This window comes from Tenebrio molitor, chromosome 6 (assembly GCF_963966145.1).
Source record: "Tenebrio molitor chromosome 6, icTenMoli1.1, whole genome shotgun sequence".
Taxonomy (NCBI): Eukaryota; Metazoa; Arthropoda; class Insecta; order Coleoptera; family Tenebrionidae; genus Tenebrio; species Tenebrio molitor.
The window spans coordinates 8,008,794-8,032,845 of NC_091051.1; the positions used below are offsets into that span (position 1 = coordinate 8,008,794).

Sequence of the window (24,052 nt, forward strand, 5' to 3'; positions counted from 1 at the left end):
GACAAGATGATTGTAGAATATAAATAGATAATAAAAGAGTGAACCAGTGAGAATTCTTGCACTGATTTGAAGGTGGAATGCGCCCTGTTGCGGTTTAAAACATTCTGAATTAGATAGCGAAGCCCACAAAACGTTTACGGTGAAATCAGAAAACGAGGAACTAACCACTGGATAGTGGATAACAATCAAAATTGAAAATACTTGCAAATCCAACTTAGTCCAGAGTTTGTTGAATTAATTCGACCGATTTCCCAAGCAAAGTTTCCTGACCTAATGTTATCGGAGGTCTAGGGTCCAGAGTCGATAAGGAAACTCTAAAATCAGGATCCTGCTAATAAAACTAATTGGCATATTATGCGCTCGAGTGCTTGTAAATTATTCAGAATGGATGATCGATTTGAGTTGCGTCGTTATCAACCCGTGTCGGGGGATGCAGTAAAAGGAGATAACCGGAAAAATTACTCGAGAGCGACAAGAATCGACAGCCGAAAGGGTGCAATCATTAGGGCGAAAACACAAGAAGCAATTTAATTTCATGAACGAAATGACAGATTACTTTTAGACAACTGTTTGGGACACAGCTTTGTGTAATAGTTTCAAATTGGGGATAATTTGGGAGCTTTCAAGCTTCCCTCTAGCAATAAATTTGAAACTGGAGAAAAAATAGAAATGATGTTGTTTTCATCATCAGTTTTTCTTTATTATCAATTTTGTCTATTTAAATTTGGTTGTGGCTTTTCTCCATTACAGAAATTGTTTGTCGAAGGCGTCATCTTGCCCATACAAGCGTTGGGTACTGAAGCTCTTTCCATAAGCTCTATAAATTCATTTATATTGCGAGACATGCTTGGAGTAAAGTGGTCAATATTCGGTCGAAGTCTCGGTAAGCACACATTTTTTGAAAATGTGAAATTTATGGCGCAGTCAGAAGACATCTTGAATGCAATATTTTCAAAAGACAAGTAAATTGAAGCAAGGATATGGCGGATTGGTTGCTTCACCTGCGAGTTGTTTTTCCTAATTACCACCATTCTCTTTGAATACAAATTTTGTTGTCTGTTGTTAATAACTTGTCCCTAAGAAATAATTTACACTCGTTTCCCAGTTTGTGAAATTGAGTTTTCCGTAAACGCACTCCTTTGTAGAACAAAGTTAAATAAGAATTTAAAGCAATTAGATAATTAAATTAATTTTATATTTGCATAAGAATCCAGTGTTCTATTTCTCGAAAAACACAGGAGTAGGAAACCAAAAGATTTGTTAATTTCCTGCAAAGGCCCAAACAAGATTAACCGGAACACCGTGCTTTGATTCCCAACAATGGTTTTGTTTCTTTCAAACCAGTCTGGGAATTGTACGACTTGCATCATCAACGCAGCAAAGCATCACCCGACAAAAGGCCAAGGCTTTGTGGCTGAAAAGCGATTTAATTACGAATGCAAATAGATGAAAAGTGGAAGCACGTGGGTGCAGTATCTTTGATGTTATTCAGAAAGTGCTGGAAAAGTCAGGAAGAATCAACATCATTTCTTTCCGGATTAATGCAAAAGAAAAGTAAATTGACAAGAGTGGGTGATGTCAGTGACGGCGAAAATATTACACGTATTGATATCCAATAAAATCATTTAAAATTGGGTTTTTTTCGAGGAGGTAAAATAATGAAAATTTTATATTTTTATATCTTAGAACGGAGAATGTGCCACAGATTTTTAGCGGACATTATTTGATAAAGATCGATAGCTGTAAACCACGAAGAGTCTATTTTTATCCTTAAAACTTTATATAAAGTTGTCTGATATTTGCAAGACCTGGAGATAAAGTGTATTCTTCTTGATTCCAAACATTATTAGAATTGCTACTGCACTTTACCGGCTGCATATCGTACGTCGAGGCTGCATCTTTTTGACAAAAAAAAAACTGCAGGATCTTACTGTTTATCAACAATTCTTATTTCTCAATACTCACTTGAAATGGAACCAATTTATGAATTAATATTTAATATTAGTTGCTAAAACCACTATTTCATGTATAAAGTTCCTCTTTACTACTTTTCAATAAACTAATAAATCGAGTTAAATTGTAATTTGCTCGGCAAACAAAGTTTCTAAATTAATTAATGTAACTAGAAAGTTTTACCGTAACGATTCAATATAAGTTCTACATAGTTAAATTACAAATGTTTCGGGAACCATGAAAATTTGCAAAAATTAATACATAAAACAAAAAAAAAACTTTTTTTTTTCCATTAAAAGTGCAAATTTAATTAAAGCATTAAATCCAATTTAAGAGATCGTAGCAAGATCATATCAACAGTTTTTTGTAATTTTGAAGGATTTTTGTTAATTATTTACCATGTGGGCACATCATCGTGGATAAATAGGATGCAACATTAGTACCAAAGGTTCGCTAGGCAATAAAAGAAAAAAGACGAGAACCCGGCGTCCTTTTCCATCAAGCTCCCTCACACAAAAGCTGTGTTTCGATGGCTGTTATTTACAACGCAGGATTTGAAACAGCCCCCCTATTCTCCTGATCTAGCCCCTAGTGACTGCTTCCTATTCCTTATTCCTTATTCCGAAAGAACGTCTTCGAGGAACGGAGGAACCCATTTTTCTGACGAAGGTGATGACTTCGGTGAATGATTGGCTTGCGGAACAAGACAAAGTTTTTTTTCCAAAAGCACTAAAGCTCTTGAGCATCGATATAAACCTTTCAGCGAACTATGTTGAAAAATAAAATAATTTCAAATTTCTCAGTTGTATGTTTCTATGTTAAAGACAATAATTAATCAACTATTCTCGTAAATGACCATTATTCATTAGTGCAAACACATTTTGATTTAGGTACAAAAACCTGACCATAATAATTATTAAATATGGTCTGCCCCCATAAAAAACCACAGAAATCAATCATTCTATAAAATAAAGCATTCATTACTCCTCCCTGAAATTTTGTTAATTTATTTGTTGTTTTGTAGTTGTTGAATTCAAGAATCCGATTTATCTGTGTTAAAACCTCTAAGCCTTTTTGATTTTCTGCGAACAAGCGCAAAATTTACACAGCATCGCATTTATCCCGTCTTGTTTTGATATTCATCACTGTCACCGGGCTTGCTTAAAGGACTGTATTGCTTATGCCAGAATATGTGTCAACCCCCAGACATTTGTCAAGCGTTCCTGGCGTCGCAAATAAATTATTTCCATTCAACGCCAGCCCACTGACGTTTTTTATATGGCACATTTTTTCCGTTCCAGGTGGAGAAAATGTCAGCGATGGAAACGAACTTAACAAATAATGCACACGACGCCGGATTTACCATAAGACCCAGTGTTCAAACATCATCGACCGATCTGTTCAATTTCACAGGAAATTTCAGTCGCACAGGAGGAAGCGGAACTACTTCTTCTGGAGGCGTGTTTGAAAGCCAACTTATTATACCGCTCTATGTTATTATATTCGTGTTGTCGATTGTTGGAAATTCTCTGGTGCTGGTAACTCTGGTGAGGAACAAGAGGATGAGGACCGTGACGAATGTCTATCTTTTGAATCTGGTAAGTAGTACCATTTAAAAAAATAAAAATACTTTTGTTTAAAAAATAACATAGTGCTGCTGATTAATCCTGGTAAAGCTCTTTATGCTACCAACACGACGCGACGTCTACACAAGTACAAGCAATTAAAACAATGAGCTTTATTAAATTTTAATTAAACTAAACAAGTTAGTTTTAAATTATAAGTGAACAAATTTTACTCTAATAAGTAATAACCTAACAAATGTGACTTTACAGCAAACACATTTTGTGCTCGGATCACTTCAATGGAAAATTTGTCTTCTGTTTCACCAGTGTTATTAAATTTTCAAATAAATGCCAATCTACAGAGAAAGTTTGTGAATTTACGAGGCAATGCTGACAAAAGCAACTGCTTTAATTTCCACTTTATGTTATATCTTGGTATAGATAGGAATACGTCTACATTATACAACAAAGTATTGTAAAGAGTTTATGTACAGAAATAATTTCGATTTTAATATTTAAGGTAGTTGTGCACTTAAAAACTTTATAAAGGTAGACTTGGTGAACAACCAAAACCGAAAGTGGTACAAAAAAAGAACAAGTTAATGATGAACGAGTTAATTAAAAAACCACTGTATACCCTTCTCCCACGCTCTTAGTTGATTTTTTTATTAAAAAGGGCCTCTGCTCTGTATGTAAATAATATGCTACAATAAAAATGTTTAACCGCAGCCAATAAAGACAAATACATCGCTTTAAATTAAAGTGTTAAAATAATTTAGTAAAAATAAATACTAACTGATTTCGGATTTATCGAACAAATTTTTGATTGTCGTTCAGTGTTTTAAAAAATAGCAACAGTGAGCAATTTTATTTAAATAAATTAGTTTTTATAAAAAAACTGAAAAAACACCTGAAATGTATTTTTCTAAATGTTAAAATATTATAAAATTCACAAGATACAATAGAATTTAGTAAATAATGCATTAAAACATATTTCTGTTTGTAGAAGCGCAAGCAGTTTCTATGTAATATTTATGAGGTAAAATAAATATTTGTTAATTTGAAGCTACTTTACTGAAATGTCAAAACCATCTGATGATGTGATAGAATTTATCAAACTGTCTTGTAAAGCTTTTCAACCGAAGTTAATCTAAAGAGTTAACTCAAAACTCGACAGTTAGAAGAATTTATCATTTCCTAACAATTGCGGTGTAATTGCCGATAAATTCGTTATTGATTTTGCCGAAATACAATTTATTAAAAGTTTTGACATTTACACGTAAAGTCTTTCGCCAATCTCAGGTCTCTGGAAAGTTTATCCCATTAGTGAAATTTTAGGTACTTTTTTAACAACAAAAAAACCCGTATTTTTCACTTAAAAAAGTTATTTAATTATTATTTCAACTGATCATAATTTTATTTTTTATTTCTGTATTGATGGATGTCACGATAATTTTAAATTCAAATATATTTTTAATTAGATGGTAGTAAATAATTTAATTTCTAGTGTACAGAAATAAGTAGGATATTTAAAAATACGTTGAAATGTAAATGCAAACAAAGGTTCGAGCAAATCGATTGCGAAGTCATTTTTTAACGTTATCTAAATTTTGATGGCGTTGTCAATCTATCCAACTGCCAATTCACTGGAAATTAAAGATCAATCAATTTTCTTTTGCGTTAAAGTGTCTCTTGGTCGTATTTATCGACTCACAAAGAGATGCTTTCAGCGCTAATTAAATTTCACCTTTAAGATATTGCGGTTTACATTTTTTTATTCTAAATGAAAAATTAAAAAATAAGCAGGTAAATGTTCTCCACTTAAAACAAATGAATTATAAAATAAATATAAACAATAATTTGATTAAATATACAAATAAGGTGATGATTGTCATTCAGAGAATTTTGTTGGCATTAAAACGTGGATTTATTTCTACCGATAAATGAAAAATAATGAATTAATAAATAGCAATAACGTGCGATCGAATAAAAAAAAATCGAGTTATCTAAATTGTGCTATTCTGATGCTTTGATTGGTTCAAATCACCATTTTCGCCTACTCTAATTTTTTTTTTATTCGATCGCAGGGTACCTGCTCACGTTGGGAAGAACAGCTGTGGTGCAAATGACTGACCTGTTACTATGGCAACTCATATGAAAGTTAATGCCAAATGTGTGCGATTTGCACCATTAATGTTCATCATCCGACTGAGTAATAACCATTACCCGCGAGTTGAATACTATACTTTTTCTACGAGTATGAAGAGAAATAAGTTTCATTATTAAACTGATCTTTGAAACTGACTTTTTACAATTATTACTTTGCATACTGGATACTATTGCTTTAAATTTTGCGACTGGACTTCATCAATTAGTTGCTACGATATTTGCCGTAAGTTTTGAAATTATTATTCAACGGGTCGTGGCTAATGAATAATTACACAGTATTATACAATAGGAATAGAAAAACTTATTTTCTCAACATCCTTTTATGCGGATACAGTTCTGAAGTGAAACGAGCGTTTTAAAGGTCCACAAGAGCCAAAAAAGGCCCAATTTACACAAGAACGAGTTGAATACAACATTTTTTTGTTCGACGAACCCCTTAAAGGCTTCAAATCGCTAAAAATCTTTAAAATTAGCTTGACGTTTCGTTTTGACAAGTTGTGACATTTATCAAAATCCGCTTACACAGGAGAAATTTCTAAAATTCTGACAGTGTCGAACAAAAAAATATGTTTAAACAGGATACTTTCTTTATTTAAGTATATAGATATTTGTAAAAATTTTAAGCGTTCGCACATGTCATTATTTTTTGTCTAGAAAATCCATCTTCTTAGGCAACCAATGAATCACATCGTGTTAGTGTTAAATAGATTTACAGAGACAGAACAATAATTGATGCGTCATTTTCATTGTTTCATAAAATTGTTTAGAGCGTGAATTAAAAATTAGGAAGTGTAATTTATGTACAGCAAATTTTTGTGTTTCCAATTTCAAATTTCAACCATAAATTATCTACTACTGAAATATTAATTAATACCGGTTAAGTCCGTGATATATAAATAATCCTCGATTAATTTATATGCACGCAACCCTTTTCACATTCCCATCTGTTACTCCCAAATGAAATACATACATATCCATGCTTACATTTACGGGTAAATGCAATTAATTGTTCTAAAATATTGACAAATTTTCTACGTGACAAATTATCCACATTAGCACAGAGTGCTGAACACTGAACGACAATTTGTCCTTTGAAAGGTTTGGCAGAAAAATTAATACGTAATTTTGAAATGAAAAATATCTTCTTTTTGAAGGTACAAAAAAATAATATAGAGAAGAGTCTAAAATGAAAATTTCTACACTAATTATTTTACTTTGTTGTATTTATTCACTAATAAATCATAACTTGGCATATTGGGCATTTGACAATATAACAAATTTTAATTCATTACTGATATAATAAATTTATGCACACAAATAAATGTAAAGCGTCTCCAGACAAGATAGCACTTTTTAGAATTTTTTTTTGTCAGTCTGTCTATTTATTTGCATCCAGTTAACTATAAAGTTGATAAATCGATTTTCTTCCAACGAAGTTTGCTCTAAAGGAAAGATTCCTGATTATGTTCTGCACATTATTCCATTACGATATGACGCCAAGGAATTATGCAGTAGCGATAAATCTGCACCGAGTATATCACGGTGGGCGCGCCTCGCTTCTGTTTCGCCGATTTTAATCTTAGCGGCGTGCCGCGTCTCACCTCACGACTTACTTTTTAATTCTTAAGTATTGTAACTTCTTTCATTCTTAGACTAGAGTATTTGGTTTTAATTCGTTTAATTTTACTATAGCTTTTTATTTTTTCACAAAGATTAACAGTTAAATCACAGATTTACCCCTTTATTCAAAAAGCTTGATACTGACGTTGTCACATTTTTTACCATTTGCGAACAAAGTCGCAGACAAAACATATTCTCTCAATGCATTAGACGTATAATTTATTTACATTAATAAAAAAATACTCCTCCAGGCACTCTGACATGTTCACAGTCTGACCATAATATTGTATATGAGGTTTTTCAGAATAATTGCTTGCCAACGACATTAAAAGATATAAAAAAAATAATTTGCACACAAAGAGTCTTAATTGAAATGGCTTTGTTTGGTGATTTTATATCGTCAAGAGTTAAAAAATAATTACAAAACACTTTGCCTAAAGTGACATTAGTGTTTTATTTTTTGGATGCCAAGCTCTGTCGCTTAATTAAAGTAACAACGTAGAAACAGTGCGAACCTTAAAAATATGAAGACATTTATCCGAAGCTACAAATATTTTATGTCTTGGTTTTGGTTCCTGTTGGTAGTAAACCCAACTGTTATTGGCACAATTCCAAACGGTCCTCTAGATTGAGTCGCTTTTTACGCCGGTCTGCCCCGTCTAATGAAATAACTGAAGACTGTCACACCTTGGCTGAATCGGTTCATAATTTTTTTCAGGCGATCTCCGACTTACTTCTCGGAGTTTTCTGCATGCCGTTCACTTTGGTCGGACAAGTTCTGCGAAACTTTATATTCGGAGCGGCGATGTGCAAGCTCATCCCCTACTTCCAAGGTAACATTCATTGTCAGCACTTGCAGCCAATTGACGCTTTTTCAGCCGTTTCAGTTTCAGTCGGAGTTTGGACGCTGGTGGCCATATCTTTGGAACGTTATTTCGCTATTTGCAGACCGCTAAAGTCCCGTCGGTGGCAGACACAATTCCACGCTTATAAAATGATAGCAGTCGTGTGGTTGGCCAGCCTGTTCTGGAGTGCTCCGGTCTTGGCAGTTTCTTCGCTTAAGGCGATGAAGGGTCGAGGTAGGTTGATGCGACTAGCTCTAAGATAAGGATGAAGTTGGAGATTGTGGTCGCATTGTGCAATTTGCAGGTCATAAATGCAGGGAAGAGTGGCCGAGCAAGAGCAGCGAACAAGTTTTCAACTTGTTCTTGGATGCAATGTTGTTACTGATACCGGTTCTGATCATGAGTCTTGCGTATTCGCTAATTATGACCAAACTTTGGAAAGGTCTCCGCAGGGAAATCCAGCACAACACTTCCTTTCAGCAGCAAAGTGAGCAAATTAATGTTTATGTGTATATTCTGCATTTGTTTGATTGCGCTGGGAGTTTCAAATTATTATCACTTAAACATGAATAACTAAATTAATCTTAATACGCCAACGACCAGTGTAATCACTTGATGTTCAATTGAAACTGTTAGTTACTTAAATAAAATTTATTTCCCCCAAATTATAACTTTCTACCCCGTGATCTAAAACCATTTGAAATACATTACTCAAAATGAATTATTTTTATTTCAACACATTTTTATTACCTACTCCTAACAGTCTACCTTTTATCAGTTTTTCTGTCTTGGCCAATTCTGTTTAAATTTTCAGAACTGACTAAAATGAAACATTTCGAAAAAAAAGCAAGTAACTGTTGATTGAATATAATTGCAACATGTGTATAAAACTATTTTTTTTTACAAGTGGGAAGTTTACACGCACGAACGCAGCGAGTATTGTGGTCTCATGCGAAAAGAGTGCTCATATACAAGTTGCAGACATAATTTTTTGCAACAAAAAAATTGCCTAACTTAAGTAATCAGCTGAAGGTCAAAAGGTCACCATATTGAAATATGCACATTTAGGGATTTTTTATTATTTCCATTATTATTCCATTATTTTTTATAAATACCAGAAATTAATTTTGTGTTTTCTTCATTGCTGTGGTCAATTAACCAAATGTGAAAATGTATTAAGGTGTGTAATAACTAATAAAACTTTCTAAAGTGTAAAATAAAGTACCTTATCTCACTTCTGAAAAAATGTCTACCTTACAAGTAAAATATTAATTAAAGAAATCACTACAAGTTCTCGGGATATAAAATATTTTATGAGAAGGAACTAAAATGTAAATTGATTGCATGAGCGCAGCGAGAGCAATAATTACACGAGAGATAAAAAAGCAACTCATTATTAGTCCTTGATAAACAGATTTTTCTTAAATAAATAAAGAACCGAACCTTCTTCGTAAATCATGGGAAAAAATCTTCGATAATTTTAAAGAGTAACAGCGGTGACTACATTTACTACACGTGGGAGAAACTAGACTATTAGAGCTTCCAAGCTTGGAAATAGACTTTCTGCAGCACCAGCTGTAGGAAACAGCTAAATAAAAGGTCTTGAACCCGGAGTGTCAATGTCGTTCCTACACAAACCCTTGTATATTATGTATTGTGTTCATTACGAAATCTGCTAAATAAACTAGACCCACATTCACAACTAACATCAGGTAATGTTTAGTAATGTTTCGTATTAATTTGTGAACTTCATGAACATAGTAAAGCTAGGCACCTGAACACTGTTATTTAAGATGTCCCAACAAACAGTTTTAGGACTCGTTATGTCATTGTTGTCTTTATTTCTGACAGTTAAGCCAACTTATAATTCGCATATAATATGAGATTCTACCTAACAAATGTGTTAAAGCTTTTTTTCTATAAAATTTAATAAGTTGAACAAGGTAGTGTAAATTCTGTGAGAAAATATTTGCGGGCGAAAAATGATTTCAAAAACAGTCGATAAAGCTAAAATACTAACAAGAATTATAAAATACACAATATCCTGCAATGAGCAATCTGATGGTAACAGGAGGATCAACCAAATTTGTTCAGTTTAGAGGACTTACAAATTTATTTTGCTCGATACCTCCCTAGAAAGTGAGTCTGTATCCATAGTTACCTGTGGGTGAAGATTTCTCTTTCATTCATTTCACTTCCGTTAATCGTTTTTCGCTCACTGTCTTTCACTCACTGGTTTTAATTCACTCGTAAATTTTTCCAATTCTTTCTGATAACGTAATTTTATAGGCAACATTTAATACCTCGCGGCACTTGCCTCTTCCAGGACATCATCCACTTCCACAGTTTCCACAACGTGCACGCGACCACTTTATTGACGTTACAGAACTTTGTTTATTTTTGTATTTTATTTTGTTCCATAGATCGTCTAAAAATGTAATTTATTTTTATTTAGAATTGTGAATACAAATTTACAGAGTCACTTTCTAACGAGGTATCGAACAAAATCAAATACATCACTCGAAAGTAAGGCCGCTTTCGTTCACTTGAATTGTATCGTCCACTCAGCTCCGCTTCGCGTGAACGAAAACTTTGGCTTCCTCACTCTTACTGTAAATAACTATGTATATATTTTAGTTCTATATGATCTGACTTTCACAAATAACTAAAAATTAGTGATATAAAATGGAAGAGAGACGAATTTTTTTCGATGAATCACACATTGCAAAGTTTTATTCGTGTATTTTAAATAGAATTTTTTCTCCAAACAAGGACTATCGCTTTTATTTAAATGTCACCATTTGAAGGTAGCTATGTATAGTCCAGATTCAGAAACTTCTGACAAACAGAATCCAATAAAAAGAAATCTCACTTTAATGTTGGTTTTAAGAGTTCTTCAAAGTGTAATAAAAAAGTTTCTTTATAAAAATTTTTAAACTTTGGAAGGAGCACTCCAATTTCAAAAGAAACTGGTATAATATAAATAATACAATCTTGCATTGAAAAGATTCAATAAGTAAATAAAAAAATGTTATTTCTCGTCTATTTTAAGATTACAACTCTATAAGGCATATTTTTTGATTTATTATTTTTCCATATTTTTAGATAAAGTTATTTTTTTAAACAATTGTCAAAGTATGTATTGTCATGTAGGTATGAGCCACTACTTAGTTATTAGATGGTTATTAAGTTGGCAACATAAAATGCCAATTCTATATCAGCCATTTTGATGTAATGCGCCTGCGCTACTGAATATGTTCAGTTGCATTTTTCAATGTCATTATCATCTTTATTTCTTGTCTTTTGGTATAAAATTTGCTTACACATTCTGACTTTTGAAAATTATTATTGACATAACCTCAAACCTGATCTAGGGAGATTTTACAATAGATGTTCCGAAACGAAAGGTTTTAGTGTGGTACAGTCTGGTCTTTGACGGACTTCTGACATCGACAATTGTTTAAAAAAATGGACTTTACATTTCCTTATTACCTACTTATTATTTGGTTTTTGGCATCAACTAACAGCTGTACATTTGTAATAGTACAGTTACATTTATCCGAATACTTTATTTTAATTGTTGAATTAAATTTAGAAAGTAAATGCAATTAAACTTAGTCAACCTAAGCGTCATAAAGGAGAAAGTAAAGGATCCCTCCACGGACACAATAACAAATCCGTTCGGTTTGTTTTATTGGAGCTAGCACTAATTTTAATGGGTGCTGCTTGGGTTGGCCATAAATTTATTTTATTGTTCCGTTGATTATTGAGATCAGATTGAGGGGACTGTAACGTCCTTTCTAAATTGCTTTCTAAACAACCTTTGCGTTGCGAGAAATGTCATGCCACGCAAACATTAAACCTAATAACATTAATAAAAAAATAATTTTTGACAGTGGTGCATCGCTCCAACAGTTCTCCGACAATCAACGGCGAACTGAACAAAGCTCAAGACCCGCAAAGTAAATCCGAACCTGTCAATATCAACTTATTAAGGCCTAATCGCCTCCAGCCGCCCAACCACAGCAAAGTCCCACCGTCACGTGGCTTGAACACGAAAAGCGCCCCGAAAAAAGCGGAATCCGTCAAGATGTGGTTCATGAAAGGCATCGTTCAGGTGCGTTTGCCCTCTGCTATCAAAAGTGGATACGCTTGTAACGGACAAACTAAAAGTACTCTTGTGCCACGGTGTGAACTTACGACGCCGTCTTCAGAGCACTGCTCCTATAATGGGATGTGTCCGTCGGACGAGGCGAGCTACGCTACGTCGTCTCTGGACGAGACCACGTATCATTTCACAAGACACGCCATCAGGTCAAATTATATGGACAAGAGTATTGAAGCGAAAAAGAAGGTAAAATTTATCAACTACCTTCACTTTGATTTTCTACAGCTGGATGAAAATGAAACAGCACGTCCAAGTTCTTAAGATTTCTTTTATCAAGAAAACGACTTTCAATAGAAAAACTGTGCTTTGCTTGAAATTTAAATTTGAATTGAATCAGTTATCAAATATTTAATTGTAGCATTTTGTTGTTTTAGGTGATTCGAATGTTGTTTGTTGTCGTTGCGGAATTTTTCATCTGTTGGGCCCCTCTACATATCTTAAACACTTGGTATTTATTCTATCCCGAAGATGTGTATTTGTATGTTGGATCTACGGGAATCTCCTTGGTACAACTGTTGGCGTACATCAGTTCTTGTTGCAACCCCATCACTTACTGCTTCATGAACAGAAAATTCCGTCAAGCTTTTCTGGCAATTTTCAATTGGTACAAGTAAGTATTATTGCCTGCTTTTTGTTTGCTTAATTCTTCAGCTTTACTGAACACTTGTTGATCAAATTTGTGTTGCGTTTACATGTCTTGTAAATGGTCTGTAATAACAACACATTTAAAATTACTTAAAGAGAATTCGACATTCGACAACGGCGTCATGCAACCAACGCATTTGCTCCCTCCAGGAAAATAATAACTCCATTGCACACAAAATTCATTACTTTCAAAGTGTTTCAGGACTATAAAGCGACAAAGAAACTTAAAAGAGTCTCACAAATAGACATCTCAATTTGTTACAGTTTTACCTTCTGTGGTGTCTCCCTCGTGCATCTCAGAATAATTTGTAGCCACTGAATATTATAGTTATAAATTACAACCGTTCAAAGTGGTTCTTAGGCTCAGATGAACTTAACACAAGTGAATGACAATGATTTTAATGAAATCCAATTGGCTTAAGCGACCGTTTATCCAATTAATGTTAATGGTATTTCTCTTTACATCGACATTCTTCTGGAACAAACAAAAACACACAAAATTCCAATTTCCTGAGAGATAAGGTCGTGCAGTTTTTTACTCGTCTGCAGTAAATCTATTAAATAATGCTTTTCAATTCGATATATTGATTAAACTGATCGAACATCGTTAATTTTATTTTTAAAATATCCCGGCGCCTCCGCCATTTTTACAAAACTTAACATTTATTTTCTTCACTAATGGTAAAGATAAAGTATAGATAAAGTTAATTGCATTCGATTTATCACAGTTACTCTATAAAAGACAGCTTTTAAATTTGACCTAGCACAAATGCTAACAGAAATTGTGTAAATTTAATTTTTTAAATCCCGGCGCCTCCACCATATTTACAAAAAAAATATTAAGTACCGTTTTCTTGAGTACAAAGAGTTATGCATAAGTTTGCGTTCAATTCATCAGTACTAAATCTCGAAAACCTTATTTTTCCTTTTTGCCTAGCTCAAACGTGATATCAGCAATTTTAATAAAGAATATCCCGGCGCCTCCACCATTGTAGCAATATCTTAATTCAGTTTTCTTTTTCTAAGAGTCGAGATAAGGCCATGCAGTTTATAGCATTGTATTCATAACAATAAGGTCTACAAAAAACAATTTTAATTGTTATTTACAAAATGAGTGCGAGAAGACATTTTTCGCGCATGAGCGCATTATTTGAGGGACGAGCGTTGAAGGAGCGAGTGCTTCATGTGCGCGAATGTGCCGTACTAAAGTTTTTGAAACGAACATTATGTCTGATTTGTATACCCTTTGTGAATAGGATGGCGCTTGTCCATGCGATTGCCAAAGCGTCAATCGAATTAATAGCGAATTATTTTCACTCTTTCGAAATTTTTTTCATCCAAATTGGAGAAATGGCGATTTGTAGTAAACCACAGTTTATTATTATCTAGTCAAATTACTTTCAGAATGCTCAGAAAGGCGAATGCTTTTTGGAAGATTTTGAAGCACTAGAGCGTCAAATCGACGGTCGCGCACTAGTGCTTCAAAATCATCGAAAAAGCATTGGCACTAGTGTGCGAACGTCGATTATGCGGTCGCAAAATGTCAATTTGAAGGTAGTGAGTTCAAAAAATTTGTATATTTTCTTCTTTCCCACTATTGCTGTTGTTTTTTACAAAACGCAGTTTTTAGATTTACCCTCGCTCAAATGGTAACTGCTACATCGTTCTTACAAACAAGCTCAAGGTTGCGATTTTCTCCTAATGTACTCTATAATTAAATAGTTTGTTTCGTTAATAAATAATTGGAATAAGAAGGATTCTAGTACGAACCCTGCCGAACTTCAAAACTAATTAAAGAAATCGTTAAAGTATTTGAGTCACATTTTCCGAATTAGACAAACTTGTTCAGAATAGGTGTTAATACGAAAATGTCAAAATAGAGTGTTTTGTTGGCAGCAAATTAAATTAAACCCTGGTAAAAACAGAAGCAGAAGATTTATATTCACTACAATGCGCATCATGATAGGAAGAATCTGAAGACAAGACCAATCAGATTATTACTGTGGTGTGTGCTTTTCCAATATCGTCATAATTGATCACTCCCTCGAATGACATCTCCACTTTTTAATGTTTTCAATTTGCAGCGTGCGCTACTGTTGCCCCTGCATGCCTTCCGAATCTATACGAACGCGTACAAAAACCACCCAAAAGAACGGCATCCACAAGATCGTCCAGAACAACTCGGACGTCTCCTGCAACGAGTCGACCATCTATATCGGCCGGCAGAGCACCATCGGACGCTCCGGTAAGTCCCACTTGCCGCCAGACCCCCATAACGAACGCCGTTTCCGCAGAAGTAGTCGTTCTAGAAGCCGAAGATCGTGTTTAGCAGCGGCTCAGAGTACGCTTGTGTGTCTTCGTCAACGAGTGGAAGTCGTCTTGCGCAAGTTGTTGCAGCTGATCCGGACGACGAGACTTTTAGATACAGAATCACGTGGGTACGACCTCCAAGTTCCCAGAACCATTCGTTGGTGACGAACCAGTTGTATTCGTGACTGGAATTTGTGAGATATTTTTATTGGTGCCAAATTCTACAGCAATACGCTTTACCAAGATGGTGACGGTTTCGGTTTGGTGTTGAAGTGTTAAGAATCATCACGCTTGCTCAATCGGTTTTAGTACAAAAAATTTGTAATCATCTTGTTACATCTGTCTATTTTAATCATGATGTTCCGCACAACGATTCATAATGTTCAAAGGAAAACAAACAAACGCAGAACGATAATTACATCAAAGTGACAGTGATGTATAAGGAAAAGAAAAAACATATTTTTGGTAGAAAATATGGGCCAATAAGAAAGTGATGGAGTAATCTAGCTGTGATATTTATGATAAGCTTTAACTCTAGCTCTCACCATTTTTTAATCGTTTCTGCTTTACGTGATGTGGCCAAATTATCCTTTGATTAGAAAAATCGCTACAGATTTTGTTTGTAAAGTGTACTTTGTGGATTTAATAATAAATAAATAAGAATGGGAAGGTAAAAAATATGGCAGGAACTAATCAAGTAATTTATTGATAGAAGTTTAAGGAATACAACAAGTACATTATCTTAATACATCACTGCATTTAGAAATGCATCTAAAACTGATCAGCTAAAATTATCATTCTGAGTTTGTTGAAGTCTTGAGCGATATTGCTACTAAGCTTTGAAAATTCAAGGCAAACTGCTTTGGTTTAACTCTGCGTGTAGTAAGCTCGGAGCTTAAGTGGGATTAAGCTACTCCAATTTTACTAAATGAATTGGTAAAAAACAGTCTCTGCGTACGGAGTTGGACGCCCAACAAGTACAATATATCAGCGACATCCTCGGTGTTTGGAAGCAACCGCCTGGAAAATGTCTCCACTGTTCCATCACGCGACGTTCTCTTTGTATCAGTGTGGTTTTCTGTTCACCTATTGTTTATCATTCCCGCTTTACCACGAGTACCGAACCTCACAGCTTTCATAAACCGATTTGTGGTTGGAGCGTGTCTCGCATACGATAAACCCTCAAAACGTCGATTCGATGAAATGTTTATTATCAAATGGAATTTTCCGGCGCTTTTCTCTCTTAAGATCATTTTCTCGGCTCGTTTTGCAATATCACATAAATTGAAATAGTAAAAAAGTGAACGCTGCGTGTGCAATATTAAAACAATCATCTTGAGAAGCTCCACTTTCATCCAGCTTCTTTGATATGAAGTTGCAGGTTTAATCCGGGATCAACGATTTTGGTAGCGTCTGTTATCGTTCATCTGAAACTAATCGAATGAATTCTTACATTTTTTTAGTGTCTGAAGATGAATGCCTAGATTGTAGCTTAGACAGAACAAGTTCAGAAATAATGGAAATTTTACGAGCTGAAAAAATTGATCGAATGATGAGGAGCGCTCTCCTGTCTTTATGTTTCCGAGCAGCGTTAAAGACAAATCATTATTTTATTACGCGTCTGAAGCTTATCTAATTGGGGAAAATGCACATCGATGTTAAACCCAAGCAGTTTCGCTCTATTTGCTATAAAATTCCAAATTTGTATCCGTTTATGAAATGGAATTGATGTTTTAAAGACTGAATTGGTGTAAAATGTTGTCATTTATATTTTTTTATTGTACATAAAAAATTACCAAAAACATTATTGTGGCACAGATTTCATTGACGTCCCCAAGGCATCTGTGCAACACGTAATGGAAACTCATTAAATGTAACTACTAAGTGTATGTTACTGTTTATTCAACGAAATCATAGTTAATCACATCTTAAAATTATAAATTGACAAACTTGAATAAATCGAAATTGTTGTTTAACGACTTTGTTGCTCCAAGACAAAAAAAAGCCCTTTCAAGTACAAAAATATTTATTGATTAAGCTTAACTGGTACAGGCAACATCCGAACAATCGCGCCATGGATTCCAAGCGTACTGGAAGAGCTTGGGATCTGCGTTTTCAATATCAATTGTGGTTTCAATCTGTGGAACTAAATCTTTTCGATAATTGACCAAAGTGCGCTTTATTCTTCTGACAACACTCGAGAAGAACTTTGTCAAATCGTTTTCCTCACACGGGTCATTTGGAATATCATACAAGCACACGGATCCACCTGCAATCAAAATTTTTGCCATGATGCTACACCTCCAATCCAACTCTTACTCGCAGGATCGCACGGATTTCTCTTGGCTTTAGCATCGAGACACTTTACAGTTGCAACTCTTCGCAAGCCTAGAAAATCAGTTTCGGAGAGAGGGTTGTAATTGATCTTCCTAGCGATACGTCCCACTGGACTACTATCAATAGCAGAAGTATTGTACGGTTGCTCCTCGATGTTTTCAGCCAGTGGTACCCCAAAATACCCATTGTAACTACCATTACCACTTGTACCTGTTCGAAAATGTTTAATGATAATGCCTTGATTCGGTATTGAATTTCCTACCAATGATCAGTTTCCAGTTGGAGAATCTGAGAGCAGCGTTTCTCGTCTTTTCGTCAATGTTCAATGGAATGTCGTTTCTGGCTGATGGTAAGTCGTAGACCAGACTGGACCATTGGTCGATTCCATCTATTTCCAGATCGAGGACTCCAAGATCACCTCCTACTGCTGTAAACAGGGTGGGCAACCAATCTGTGATGTGGATGAGATCTGTTGAGACGCGTGACGATTGTACCAGCAGGGGGCTCCAGATGCAAGCCACTGTGCGAATGCCCCCTTCGAATAGCGTGTCCTTGATTCCTCGAAGGGGGTAGTTGGAACCCCAGTTGTGGAAGGGGCCTACTGTGGGGGCTCCATTGTCCGACAAGAATACCACAATGGTGTTTTGCAACATGTTCTTACTGTCCAAGGCTTCGAAAACCGCACCGACGCTATCGTCCAGTTTGGACACCATTGCTACAAAGACATCGATTGAGAACTGAGTTTAGTAAATATTTTAATCTTGCTGAAGTGAGTTGTATATTATCCTTGGCACGATCTCTATCCATGTCTTCAGACACGTCAGTCAAATCTATCTTGCAACTAAGTATCGGAGCAATATTCCCATTGCAAAGTTCGAGATGTGCCTTGTGTGGAATTATAAACGTATACGTGTCTATTGTTGAAGTTAGATAATAATCAAATAAATGCGTTAGTAGGATTAACAAATTATACGAGTAGGTGCAACAGACAAGAAATTGTCATAGATCGGTTGTCTTAATCGCTAATAAAAAAATACATCAGTGTTCTTTTCATAATAGAGTTACGAAAGGTTATCCAAGGAAAACTAAAATATTGCACAGTTACCTGCGTAGGTCCTTCTGTCTGGATTTCGAATGTGCTGGAATTTGTTGATGGTTTCCTGAGGAGCCTCCAACCACTTCCCTTCGTTTCCTGTGTGAACTGCCAAATGAGCAATCATCATAAAAAGTGGATTGTCGATGTTATGATTTTGTATGACTTCCACAGCATGTTCTGTGAATAAATCGGTGGCGTATTTGCCCACATCATTCCACGACGGACTGGTGTCTTTTCGTAAGTCAAAACCGCTGTAGTCCATGTCGTTGATCTAAAATCTTTGTATGGGTACCAAAATAGTCAGTTCTTCTATCTCAGATACCTTCCAGTTGGAAACATAGTCGTAGTAACTGGTGAATCCGTTGTAGAAGCCTAAGAAATGGTCGAATCCTCGGAATGTGGGGGTGTCATTCCATCTGGTGTGTCCTAAGTGCCATTTTCCTATTAGGTGGGTGGCATAACCCATGTCCTACGCATTGTAAAAACTATTACTTGCAGATACTACAACCATTGGTGAAATTGCACACCTTAAAATATTCTGATATCAGTTTAGTTTCAGGAAGAGATCGCGCTTCTGCTGGAGTGATAGAAGGTCCTTGCATTCCTTTATTCGTTTCCATTAATTAGTAATTTTCTTTCATCGGTATTGATAAAGGACTTACCAAGTTTCATGGGGTACTTTCCTGTTAAAAGAGCTACTCTGGAAGGAGTGCCAAAGGACTGAGTATAATGGCTGTTAAGGATTATCCCATTGTATGCCAAGGCGTCTATGTTAGGAGTTGGAATCTGATTACTGCCGTGAAAACCTACATCGTTCCAGCCCTGTAATTAGTACCACTTCAAGTTAAAACAAGTTCTAAGACCCTAAACTGATTAGAAATTAAATTAGTTGATGAAGTTGCAATAAATTAAGCGAAGAAATTATTAATTATCGGTAATAAAAAAATTAAGAATTTAATACTGTTATTTATTGTACAAAAACATTAATTTATGCAAAACACAAAATGGGCCAATTAATTACAAATGCTGTTTCCAGCACAATAAAAAATTAATGATATGTAAATGAAGATCAGTTGATGTGTTTTTATTAACTATATTATTTAATTCTAACAAACTATATTTTCGTTTTGAAAATAATACATATTGTTTTTGCAACCAATCATCAACCAGTTCATCAACTTCATTCCTTACGTTTTTTACTTTAAGGAATGTAGTCTCAAAGTTTTTTGATATAGCTTTTAGTCTGTTTGCATTTTAACCTAAAAGGTTGTTACAAAATTGACGTTTCTCAATTTCCCGATGTTCCGGGAATAATTAAACTAAGATAAAAACTTTCTTTATCATAACTGTAGCAATTCGTTGACGAATACTATTGAAGATATAGTACGTAAATTACTTACAAAGGAGATGGTGAATACATTATTATAAAATAAATTATGCTAGCAGCGAGTTTTAAAATAATTCGGTTAGAATTGCATAAACCAAAGCATCTCGCTTTAATTTAACATTTCTACATTTACATTTAGAGACTTCCTGTTTAAACCGAATTGTGTTTACCTGATTGTAACAATTAAGATATCATTCTCACAATAACTATTTAAAATTCATTATTTCCTCATGGAAAACCATGCACGAGGTTAAGGTTAATTCCAAGAAATTATTTAAATGCTTATAGTTAACTGGACTTCCGTAAAGATCATATCGTGAAAGTAACAATCATTGTTCTTTAGCAGAGATTCATCAATACAAAGATACTGCAAACACAAGCAATTGTTATTTTAATTTGTGCAAATGGTTTAATTAATTTTCCACTAATTTGTCAGGAACTACGAATAAATATAACGTTAGTGATGCTTTAAATTTTATTTGTTGGTAAATGATATTTTTTCAAATAAAATTGCATTCAAAATATTTCACTTAATACTGAAACAAAATTATATACAATGTGTTGCAATTATTCAACGAAATTAACACATTTTCATGCGTCATTTATCCCGACAAAGAGATAAATCTGAATTCACAATGAACCTTTTTCCTGTACTTTCCAAAATTAATTGCCTTTATTTTAGGACTCAAGAAAAATTCGAGACAAAATTTTATATTTACACAAATATTCCTTGGTTCAACAACTCGTACCCCCTGACTTATTTTCACAAATCCAATTTTGTCATTGGTACAATTACAATTTACTTAGTAAAGGCACGTAAGACATTTTTTTTTCTGATGAATCTTGGTTTTACCTTCCTAATTTCATTAATTTTTAAATTACTGTTTGAATTCCAATGCCCCGAAGGCGAATTATTGATCCAATCTTCTTTAATAAAACTGTCAACGCGATACCAAAGACTCCTTCTTCAACCATTTATCAATCAACTGGAGGAGGTGTAACTAACAAACGGCTATTTCCAACAAGATACATCTAGTGCTCACCGGACACGAACAACGATTAATTATTTAAAGGAGTTTATGATTGGTAAGTACAGAATTGTGGCCAAACTGATCACCCGACTTGACTCCTCTTGATTTCCTTTTGTTCCTCGATTTAAAACCGTTGTGTCTAAAAATTCGATTAACAATTTGCAAAAACTGTAAAAAGCAATTGAGAATGACGTAGCAACTTGAAATACTGACTAACGTTTTTAATAATTAAATAGAAGAGTTCACTGTTGTTTGGAGCACGGTGAACATCGGCTGACATTAATAAAGATGTAGCATTTGCTTTTACTCGAAATTTTATAAGCTGAACCACAAAAAATTGTTTGTTTTTTTTTTTCAGTTAGCTATGAACCAAATGATAACTTTCAATACATCATGAGATTCAGAAAAAAAACCTTACCAGACCAAGCCTAAAAAAATACATGTGTCAATTTAAAAAAAAAAGTTGACTATCGTTGGCTACTGAAGATAACGCCAAAAAAAAAAATTTATGGCTGTTTTGTAGCGCTTGAAAAACCATATCTTTAATTTTTTTGTTCATTGAAATCGGGTAATAAATAAAAAAGTTATGGGTTGAGGCGTTTTTCATGAAACAGCCTGTATACCTCGGGACAGATATATATCGCCAGAAATTTTTTCTTGCTGTCCAACACTCGTGTTTGTCGCTCAAAATTACCCTCGGGCTGGCGCCCTCGTGTAATTTTCTTGCTACAAACATTCGTGTGTCAGGACTGCTCAAAAAAATTTCCGACAATATATCTGTCCCTTGGTATATTATATATGAGAATAATCTAAGTACATTATCCAAGTGAGAATAATTATAGTTCGTATTTTGTTTTAATTTTTCTTTGGTGACAACGTATTTTTCAATTTGACACTAAGTGTAATCAATTGTTGAAAATGAATAAAAAACGATTCAGTGGGGTAATATAATTTTTTTTTTTGTATTTTTGATTTTGTACTCATGAAAAAGTAATCCTACGAAAACCCCTCGAGTGAGAATAAATTGAAAATAATTCTCCAGATTCTTTCTCAAACTTGTTGCCAGATGGCAACAAGTTTTCGTAAATCTGTCGAATTATTTTCAATTTATTCTCACTCTCTTGTGATATTATTACAGAAACAATTTAGATTGAGATAATTTATGTGGAAATTGTATGAAAGTCTAATTTATCAAAATGTTGCTTATGTAACAATTTCCGCAACATCCTGAAAACGCAGAAATAAATGTTTCAGCTGGTTTTTCAGATATCTTTATGTTTCATCAAAAAAATAAACACAAGGCAGATTTTCTCTTTTCGCAATACTAAAAAAGATGCAATGCCATTATTTCGGTACTTGCAATGTTATGAATTCAAGAGATTCCAACGCGACCGGCTCTCTGACCTTGAACCAAAACAGGTGAAAACCATTACCATCAGAGAAGAACCACTTCTGTCTAATTAATCAATTAATAATTTGATAATGGAATGCTAGTTACGTAAAAGGTGTGAAAATATGATTGTATAAAATATACAGAGTGAACGTATAAAAACCCTAATTGCAGAATAATGTGAAAAGTGGTAAATTCAGTATTACTTTGAAGATTATTTGTTAAATCATGGAAGACGCATTTTCCCAAAACTTTAAGTTTGACTGATAGGACTAAGAAAAGATTGTTTTGCGTGTCTTAAATTGGTTTAGGAATCTGCCGTCACAAACAACTGCCACAAAAAACTTTTGGAAGATTACCAAGCTATTGACGTAAGGCCAACAATTTAAATAATAATAAAAATAAATTATGATCTGCTTTAAAACTCACCAAATCGTCTGCAACGATAAAAACTATATTAGGCTGGCCCCTAGCACCATCGTTTTTGGCAATCAAATCACAAAACAAAACACAACCGATAATCAAGAGCCACTGCGATCTCGACGACATCTTCCACAGTTCTGGACTAGAGTGCAGGCAAGATGGCCAGGACAGGACTAAATCGCGGATAAAACATCACCTTAATTTATACACTTTTATCTGATGATCAATTAAAGTAAGAATCAGCCACGGCCAACTTCGTTAACATGTTCAACTGCCTATGAAGTTCGTTGATTTGCGGACATTCCATTCAAGATAAACAAGTTTTTATTGTTTCGAAACGGCATCTAATGATTTTATCTGAATTTATTAAACTACTGTGGAATTGATTTTAATAGAGACACTGTGTAGACGGCGTGATAGACGGTCCACAGCCTTGTCTACTATCTAAAGATTTTCCGCCACAAAGTTTCAGTGTCCGCAATTCAAACAAAATATGTTTGTAGCAGATCACTTGCAAAAGTATTACTGTATCATGACTAAATGGTTAAATTATTGGGAAATTCCTAATTATGTGAAGAAATGAAGGTTATAACTTATCTAGCATGCAAACAGTTTTTATAGTGTAATTTAGAATTATTTATTCGATGACAGCTGAAAATAATTGTTTATAAGACCGTAATAGTTTGTGTTACTCCTGAGATTTTTTTTTCACTTGATGAATGTGTGACCTCTGAAGGCGAAGAAATGTTACGAAATGTTTAATTTTTTTTTTAAGATAGGACCAATCAGAATTGGCATTGTTCTTCAATTAAGCAAATAAATATATTTTCTGTATTTATAATAAAATCGGCCTTGCAGAAATTAACGGAAAATTTCAATGAACTTTTGTATTGTTAATTACTTTAATTTTATAATAAACGCGTTATAAATCACTCGTGATATCTGAGAAATGACATTATACTTGAGTTTCATGTAATTGTCATCAGCATCTGTTTAAACATAGACCCAAAGGGTGTTTTTTTAAATTTGGCGTCGAAGTTAACGTTGAAGAGTTGATTGTGAATGAACCACTCTTCTTAAAAGCACTGATTTTCCAAACAAAGATGAAAAACA

At 34.3% G+C, this 24,052-nt stretch overlaps 2 protein-coding genes across 3 annotated transcripts in view; one reads left to right on the plus strand and one right to left on the minus strand.

Annotated features, from left to right (window-relative positions):
- The window catches only part of LOC138133145 (cholecystokinin receptor type A-like), an 85,277-nt gene extending 68,477 nt beyond the window's left edge, over positions 1–16,800 (plus strand). For both annotated transcript variants that reach the window (XM_069050947.1, XM_069050948.1), the window contains exons 2-9: positions 3,255–3,551; positions 8,026–8,140; positions 8,186–8,386; positions 8,457–8,639; positions 12,049–12,506; positions 12,695–12,930; positions 15,050–15,210; positions 15,260–16,800. In XM_069050947.1, the coding sequence (XP_068907048.1) occupies positions 3,264–3,551; positions 8,026–8,140; positions 8,186–8,386; positions 8,457–8,639; positions 12,049–12,506; positions 12,695–12,930; positions 15,050–15,210; positions 15,260–15,294 (1,677 nt within the window). In that variant the 5' untranslated portion in view covers positions 3,255–3,263 and the 3' untranslated portion in view covers positions 15,295–16,800. The remainder of the gene's footprint in view (positions 1–3,254; positions 3,552–8,025; positions 8,141–8,185; positions 8,387–8,456; positions 8,640–12,048; positions 12,507–12,694; positions 12,931–15,049; positions 15,211–15,259) is intronic.
- Positions 16,801–17,283: 483 nt separating this feature from the next.
- Positions 17,284–23,431, minus strand: LOC138133144 (arylsulfatase B-like). The gene is made up of 8 exons (XM_069050946.1): positions 22,946–23,431; positions 19,371–19,530; positions 19,236–19,312; positions 19,031–19,177; positions 18,718–18,979; positions 17,875–18,327; positions 17,595–17,822; positions 17,284–17,544 (listed from the first exon to the last, which is right to left on the minus strand). Exons 1-8 carry the CDS (start codon positions 23,063–23,065, stop codon positions 17,315–17,317), a joined length of 1,677 nt encoding a protein of 558 aa, XP_068907047.1. The 5' UTR covers positions 23,066–23,431; the 3' UTR covers positions 17,284–17,314.
- Between the last annotated feature and the right edge of the window lie 621 nt (positions 23,432–24,052).